We start from the raw sequence: 9,015 nt of genomic DNA, 5'->3' as shown, positions 1-9,015 counted from the left end.
GGGTCGGAACAACAAATTCAATCCACATCGCCCATTGAGGAGTGTAATTGAAACAGAGATGGGTTTTCGAAACTAACAGCAGATGGTTACTTCTATCAAAACTACCTAGTATTGAACTGTTAGCGCAATTAAATTTGTTCTACAACCCATCGTCATGTTCGCCGCACAAAAGGTAAAACATGTCATAATATTGAGGATCGTTGAGCCATTTTTCAAGACTGTGTAGAAAAGCTAAACTTTAAAAAACCACTCAACGCGGTCAAGAAAACGAGATAATTTATCTAGAGGCTTACCCCTCAAATGATGATGATACCATAATTTCTAAATAATGATGACGCTCCATTTGGTTTATTCTAGCTCATAGGACATCTATGTTGCAACATTTTAAGATTTTTCAATTACTGAAATTGAATGACTCAATTTCATCGTCTGTACAGGCCACACTAATCTTTTCTTGATGGACGACTCCAGTAGTATGTCTTCAAATGTGAATTAGTCATTAGCTTCCGCAATAGCGAATGACTTTTTCAAGTTGTGTCGATGAAATCACTCCACGAAAACGTTCTAAAAACATTCTCTAACCAATCAACTGAATTAGTGGGGAAAACGCGAACACCACTTCAATTTCTTAAAAAGAACAATGACTTAACAATCTTTACAGTTATTGCTAATAGCAATCGCTCACTTCTTGGACGAGGTTTGTTTGATGCCATGAGACTTTCCTCCGTACAAGAAGCCGTTCCAATGAAAGATAAAGGTAAATAAAGGTAAATAAATCATATAACAGTTTGCCCTATCAAGGAACCAATTGCAAAGTATTTCCAAAATTTATTAGCGGCACTGATTTACCCAAAACACACGTGGTAAAGTCAAAGGTTCATAATAGTTTTACTTTGAAGCATTTTACAAAGCATTTTGAAAATTACAAGAAAAAGTGAAATCTAAAACAAAGAAATTTAATTCAAGAAGGACACATTGAAAAACTTCAAAGCGTTCTAATTAAAAGTTTTTCTAATCTGTCTTAATTACTATGAGATGTTGTCGAACAGTCAAGTCAGCATTAGGTTCCAAAGTCATGAACGCAAACCGTACTCTATATGTAGAGAACACGTTTTTAGCACTGTAAATTCAGTAGGATAATGTTAAGTTCAGTCTCTTTTATCGGAGAGTTACTGTTGTACACGTGTTATTTGGACGAAGTCAAGTTCCCACTTTTTTGGCGGGAAGAGTTTCAACTTTTCTATTATTGGCTTTTGTCATCTTGAATTGATGCATCATCAACAGGCTCTGGAGAGAGGAAACCCCTAAATTAAACCGAAAAAGGGGCGAATGATGTAACCAAGAGACCAGAGGGTAGCTCGCGTTGCCTAGATATACGTTCCGAGGAAAAAAGTGAGCAAAAAACGGCTAATCAGCCAAAACACGTGCGAGACCGGCAACCGGGCGGAAGTACGTACCGTAAGCCGTTTTTACCTTGACAACGCGTACAGATCCATCTTTTCCAGGCGACGTTTCCACAATTTGTCCCAGAGGCCATATCCCACGCGGAGTGAGGTCTTTGAGGATCCACACCAGGTCATTGACTTTCAACGAATCACCCTGTTCGGACCATTTGCTTCGCTTCGTTAAAATGGGAAGGTACTCTTTAACTAGGCGTATCCAGACGTGGTTCATAAGCTGCTGCACGTTTTTCCACGACTTGAGGGATGCTGGCATGGTTGATGAAAAGTCTCCTGGTGGCAGTGATTTGTAAGGTCTCTGCACCAGAAAGTGATTTGGGGTGATGGGTTCTTCATTGTCTGGTACGTCAGCCACATGTGTAAGTGGTCGAGAGTTCAGCATGCTTTTGGTCTCAACCATGATGGTTTGAAAGACATCTGATGTAAACCTCTTGCTCCCTAGAATGATCAAAATGATCCGTTTAGCATTTTGGATCAACCGTTCCCACGCACCACCAAAATGTGGTCCGTATGGTGGCTTAAATTTACAAACTGTGTTCTTTATAAAAAGTTCAGAGGCAATGCGTTGATTGGTGAGACTACGGACGCATCGCTTCAATTCTTCGTTTGCCCCGACAAATGTTTTGCCGTTGTCACTTAGAATAAGTTTTGGTTGACACCTTCGTGATGCAAAACGTCGGAGGGCGTTGAGAAAAGTGTCGGTGTTTAAATCAGGGCTTGACTCAAAATGTGCGGCACGTGTAACCATGCATGTGAAAATGAGGCCGCAGTACTTGGTGAGCTTGTCTTTGGTGTCTTCAATATAGAAAGGTCCGAAAAAATCAATTCCTGTATTAGCGAAAGGGAATTGCGAGAGAGTATCAGGAAACCTGCTCACTGGTAATGGAGTCATTAACGGCTGAATATTTTGGGCATCAAAACGGCGGCACAAAAAACATTGAAATCGGATGCTTAACAATGTTTTCCTGAGGCCGATAACAACGTATCGCTGTTGAACAAAAGCTTTGACGGCTTCGGTACCTTGGTGTATACAAACTCGATGCGCATGCTCAAGATACAGGCGTGTTATTGAGTCTTTGGCATGATGAATTATTGGTAATTTAGCTAATTGTAACTCTTCAGGAGCAAATTGTAGTCGGCCTTGTGATCTAAGTATTCCGTTTTTCTCTAAATACGGATTTAGGGGTCGAACCTCGCATTTAGAGTCTAGTTGACTTCTTCTTCTTATCGAGTGAATAGCGGAATGGAAAAAATTTCCTGTGAAATTCGAATTAAGTGACTGTGTGCTTGGTTGATGTCGTATGCAGTGTACTGCTCTTTGTAATTTCGTTCTTTTTTGATTCTGAAGAGAAGGTTGTAAATAGTTGCGAGTGTTAACAGCAGTTTTGTCCAAGATCAAAAACGGGTTGGGTCAATGACAGGTTCATTCGGTTTTGATGTACTGGTTGTGCGAACAGAAACTATTTTGAGTGCGGAGTTCCAGTCGGAGTAATGTTTCTTTAGGAAATCGGGAGCCTGTAACCCTTTAGAACATAATTCTTCTGGTTCTAGGCCACGTGTTCCATGGTCTGCAGGATTGGATTTTGATTTGTTGGTATATAATGCCATTGACTAGATTTTGAAGATTCGTGTATTTCTCGGATTCTGTTGGCGACAAACAGTTTCTGTTTCTTCTTAGAAACAATTCAATCAAGAAAAACTCGACTGTCTGTCCAAAAATGTGTATCGTGTATCTTGAGTGTTGTCTCTTTTTGAACTGTTTTGAATAGTCAGATGCCAATTATTGCGGCCTCGAGCTCAAGTTTTGGAACGCTCAACGATTTTAAAGGAGTTACTTTGCATTTACTGATTATGAAGCTGGTTTCTGTTTGTTTGGTGTTATTGTCATAACTCCGTAGATAAATTATTGCTGCAATAGCACAAGTAGACGCATCAACAAAGACGTGCTATTGATGTTCAATTTCCTGTACACTTGCAAAAAAGTTGAGAGCTCGGGAGTGTTCAATGGGGGGTGATCCGAAATAGCTGTTTAGTATTTTTTGCAGTGGTTTATGTAATTTCTCAGGTGGCGGTGTGTCACATTTCAAACCCAATTGCCAAATTTGTTGCATTACAACCTTGAAGCGCATAGCCACCGGTGACCAAAAACTATGTACTCTATATGTAGAGAACACGTTTCTAGTAATGTAAATTCAGTAAGATCATGTTAAGTTCAGTCTCTTTTATCGGAGAGTTACTGTTTTACACGTGTTATTTGGACGAAGTCAAGTTCCCACTTTTTTTGGCGGGAAGAGTTTCAACTTTTCTATTATTGGCTTTTGCCATCTTGAATTGATGCATCATCAACACAACCCCTTTATTAAAAACAATATATGCCCAATACAGGACTCATTATAGACGCAATCTCATAAAGTCTAAATCAATCTGCATCGCCCAGCACAGTGTGTTTCACCACTCCAGACCTTACTTATACCTATGGTCAATTAACTTACTAACCGATACAGCAAAGCACTGTTCTTTCAGCATTACTTGTGACGACACGACAGGAACCTATTGATTTAAGACTGTCTTTTATGCAAGGACTGATATGCCTGCAGTTTGCCAAAAAGCCATGATTATATTTCCATACGCATCCCAAATATGTTCTGTTTTTTTGACATCTTGATTGTCAGCAGAAGCTCAGTAGACAAAAAGTTAAAGTTTTTTAAGATTTCCTAAAGAAATTAGACGAATATAATTTAAGAATAATTGTTCTCAAAAAATTAAAAATTGATGGGCTCGGATTTACTTAACACAAGCTGAGATTTTGCTCCTTGACTCCAAAAACAGGTTTGATCTTGACAGTTCCATTGCCAAGTTTACAAAAACAACGTTCATTTCTTGAGTCTGTCCACCACTCAAGTAAATTTTTCCAAGTCTGACTCAATTGTGTCATCTATTAAGTACTTCGTTGAATAAAATGTGAAATTGGTAATGACGGAAAGTCATGAAAACAATTTCAACGCAATAAAATTAAACAGTGTACAGGCAACAGGAAATTACAATTTTAAACCGTTACTTGCTATGCAAGTTAATTATAATGACTTTCGTTGTGGTTCATGCGCAACTTTGGAACAGCAAACTCTTAACGGTTGAATAAAGATTGCATTTGCGTTTAGTTTTATGATATAGCGTTAATGTACTCAAATTACTGAGTGTCGTTTTGCCATTTGAATAATTTGTTCATGGAAAATCATTTACAGTAATATAGTAGTTATAGATAAACGACAGTGGCTTTCAATTTAAAATTTTTTATCTATTTCATAACTGGTGACTGAGATTTATTGTTTAAGGATGAGTTGTCAATTTTTTATTAGGACTACAAATTTTTATTAAGAATTAAGTGGAAAACTTAGAGGTAATCTACATGACCAGCAGATCAATTGGACAATACCAGCCAAAACACAAACAAAATCATCTCAGAAACGTGAGAAACCAAAACAATCACACGAACTAAACAAAAATATACTCAATGCTAAAACTCTTGAAGCTTTTAGCCCGAAAGCAAAATCTGATCCCTCTAGATATACCAATTTCATGAATTCGTTCAAAAACAATTTCGGTCTTTGAAATTGTTCCAGTATTATATCTGCAAGTCCTGAAAAAAATTCATTGACCCTCGAAGATCCATTAACTCAGAAAATGATAGAAAAATTCAAAATATATTCTAATCAATTAAAAATTTTTAATGAAATGTAGCTGAAAATGTGATATTAATATCTTCAGAAACGTTTTGGGGTCTCTAGAGGACATCCATTAACCCAATCCAAGCCTTGAAAATTTTCATTGGCTCATAAATATTGATAATCCAGGTAAAAGAAGAGTTTTTAGATGAAAAATTTTAATTTTATCAAAAAATAGAAATTCGTTCTATTAAAATGTTGCAAACCATTCCATTGCCCCTAGCAACTACGTAATAACATACTATCAAACCCTGCTGGAGGTTACCTGGCTGGAAAAAATTTTTATAGGAAAATAGAACTTCGTTCTATTAAATTGAAAACCAATCCATTGACCCTAGCATGTAATGACATACTATCAAACCCTGGTGGAGGTTACCTGGCTGGAAAAAATTTTATAAAATAGAACTTCGTTCTATTAAATTGAAAACCAATCCATTGACCCTAGCATATAATGGCACACTATCAAACCCTGGTGGAGGTTACCTGGCTACCGAAGCAAGAAAAACAGAATAAAAGGTTTCAAAAAAATTGAAACAATCTGCAAGTTTCATTAAAAAATTTCTCAAATTCGAAAGTGTTAAATTATTGGAAACAATTCAACTGACACTAACAACCATGTAGAAACTTCTTATCAGACCGTGGACAAGGTTTTCTTGCCTTTAAGACTGGACGAAAATCAAAAATTGACAAAAATTTTAGGAAAACAGATTTTATCAAAAATATGCTAAAATTGGAGAAATTAAAATGTCAAAAACCATTTCATTGTTACTAGAAACAATGCAGTTCTCTACTATCAAACCTCAACAAAGATTCTCTGACCCCTGAGGCAAGAAAACAAAAAAAAATTGCAAAAATTAGTATCCTTTTGCGTGTTTGTGTTTGTAGTACCAAAACATATCGCTCAATTAATGTTCATAACAATTAATTTTGTCTCGCAAAAGACCATCAACTTTTAAAAACTTCAACCTCAGACTAAGCAAACAAAAAAATCAAAAAATCACAAAAAATATCAGAAAGTGCAGCATTTTGAGCTCAAAAACTCCTAAAAATGACTTCAATTAACCTTCAATTAAAGCGATCCCAAAAGTGAACAAAGGTGAGCAAAAAAAAAAATTCACGCCGCAAAACCACTCGCTTCTTCGCTGCACTTCCTGTAAAAGCGTGACCAAAATCACTACTCCAATTTGACTTCAAAAATCATGAAAATGTGTGAACAGATCTTTACAAAAAGACAGCGCCCCAATACAATTCAAACTCTTTCAATTGTAAAATCATGAAAATATGCGAAAGATCTTTAAAAAAACACAGCACCCCCTATACAATTCAAATTCTTTGAATTGTAAAAAAAACCAAGAGAAGGCCAATAATAGCCTCAGCTTTGGGTTCGCAGGTAATAAAAAAAGAAGTGCTATCAGAGTCAGAAAAACAATCAACTATTTAGCTAAATTTTTAAACAGGTTTTTGAATGCTTCATTAGATGATTTTATAGAACTCCTGAGCGCAGGCAAGCGGAAACGAGGAAAATCATGCCCAAAAACAGCAAAATTCCAGTTCCTATTAGAAAAAATAAAGCTCGACAATATTTAGGATTAAAATGAAATCAAAGAGCCAATGAAAATCTAATGAGAGTTTTTACTGCCGGGACTAAATGACAATAAACTCAAAACAATAAATACATGCAAAAATCAATTTTCCTGAGAAAAAGAGTTTGGAGTCGATAAAAACATTGACTTTACATAAAATCATTTGGATTGCTTCAATTTACTAATGACCTGTCCATAACACGATCAACGGATAGCATTACTAAAAAATCAGGATGAGGCAAAAATACTTAGTTTTACTAAACTTTGTACTTTCAAAAACGTTATTTGAACACCATAACAGCTGACCTGTATTTAAAACCCATAAATTGTTAGATAAACAATTATTGGGCTCAACACAAAAATGTTACAATTTTCCCAATAAAAATTTTTCACAATAGTAAGAACCAAAGAAAGTATACAATGGCAATAGATACAGATACTCACTTGGATATCAAAGAGGCCTGACATTTTGGAGACTTAGTGATCAGATAACAAAGAAACATGAAATACGAGCAAACTCAAAATCACCGAATTTTTAAAATAAAAACAGCGCTAATAGCCAAAAAACAGCGAAGATATATAATCAATTGCATTTTTTGGCTGTAAAAACCCCTAACAAAACTTCAATTTTAAGCCAACATTAGTCAGCAAACCATGTTGTAAAGGGCACGGAATCCAACTTCAAAATTCCTTAATTTAGCTCAATATTCCCACCGCTCCCCATCCAACCGTATTGGCCCATTTCGAAAGAGAAATTATTCGTGGAGGGATACCAAATGCATCTGAACCACATCACATGAAACCCAACTAAGAAGCAGACCATTTCAAAATCTAATAAAAATGTGGCCCCCTCTGAAAACTTTAACACGTGAATCTAGAGGGATGTTAGAAAGCGCAAAAGAACATTAGAGAATACAGAAAACTAAAGTGGACAGCTCACAAAGTGATCGTCAGCAATTCAGCACTCTGAAACTAAATATGACAATAGTTAAATTGTTTGCCACTGACTGAATGAATCGAGAATGAATGAACTTGAGAAATGCGAATACTGGAGAAGTTGGAATATACCGCTAAAATCTGTCAAAAGCAGTCGAATGTTTCTCGAAGTTCCGTTATTGTATTCAGATGTTGTCCAAATCAATAAATGTAACGAAATAGACCCCGGAAACCGGCGAATATTTTTTGAGACTCAGAAACAGAAATAGCAAGAGAAGATCTAAATTTGCATGTTCAAGCCCAGTAGTACGTGTCTGACAAACGAGTCTGAGGAAAATGCCAAAACAAATATATTGCTTGCTTAACCAATTATTTCTCTCACTTCCTGCATTTTTACAGAATGCGGCAAAATTTTCGCATGCATTTTCGTATGCAGACCATAAACAATTTGTTCACCAATGGTACAAAATATTTTTTCTCGGAAGACAGGTATGTTGCCGTTGGTTGTACCTACTAGCGTGCCACTACCCTTCAAGCGTACGAGTTGCTTTGCAGACGCTGTGTTGCTGCTCAGGCTCCGCAGCATGCTGCTCATTACACTTGTAGATGATATCCTTTACTCGACTCCATCAAAATGTGTATAGGACCTGTTTTCATGGTAAAGCAACGTATTTTCCAGGCAGTTTCCTTTCTGTCCTACATGCAAATCCCAATTTGATCTCACTTGCTGCAACCCTAGGGAAGTGAAGAGGACTCATTCATATTTTTCGTCTTCTGTTATTTATAAGGTAAAAAAGGTAACCTTATTAATTAGCGCTTCAGCGTGGCAGTGATATCTAAGAGTTTCGCAAGTTGCTGCTTACTGATATTTGAAAAACATAGCCGGCAGATTGCCGTAATAGCTGCGAAAGAATACTAGAGATGGAAACAAAGATCTAAATTGAAAAGAAAATCGACGCCGCTCCAAACACTAGGTAAAAAAATATTCAGCGATAAATTAATAAAGCTTGTTAAAATGCATCCCGCAGAAGCCTCTTATTATGGATCTTTACTGCACATACGAGTTCCTTAAACTTAAAGTTTTAAAAGTGAAAAAGTCATTTTATTGAGTGAGGCAAGTCACTTGTGATCAAAATCTAATCGCGCAAAAACTTGCTAGAGTGAGAAATGACGTCACGCGCGCAAACGCCGTTAGTGAGAGGGAGAAGTCATTCAGAAACTTTTCAACTGTTTCAACTTTGCTTTGTGCACAAATGTAAAACGAAAAAGAGCGTCAGACGAAACAATAAACAGAACAGTACAAGTTCTGCCGTA

General features: G+C 36.6%; 1 protein-coding gene across 1 annotated transcript; it reads right to left on the bottom strand.

Annotated features, from left to right (window-relative positions):
* Positions 1–1,407: 1,407 nt before the first annotated feature.
* LOC142349118 (uncharacterized) lies at positions 1,408–2,352 on the bottom strand. The gene has a single exon (XM_075400530.1). It carries the CDS (start codon positions 2,350–2,352, stop codon positions 1,408–1,410), a length of 945 nt encoding a protein of 314 aa, XP_075256645.1.
* Positions 2,353–9,015: the final 6,663 nt, after the last annotated feature.

The sequence above is a fragment of the Convolutriloba macropyga genome, chromosome 11, assembly GCF_964194025.1.
Source record: "Convolutriloba macropyga chromosome 11, txConMacr16.3, whole genome shotgun sequence".
Lineage (NCBI taxonomy): Eukaryota > Metazoa > Xenacoelomorpha > Acoela > Convolutidae > Convolutriloba > Convolutriloba macropyga.
Note: the sequence above shows the minus strand (reverse complement) of the source record. Positions and strands in the feature narration are given on the sequence as shown.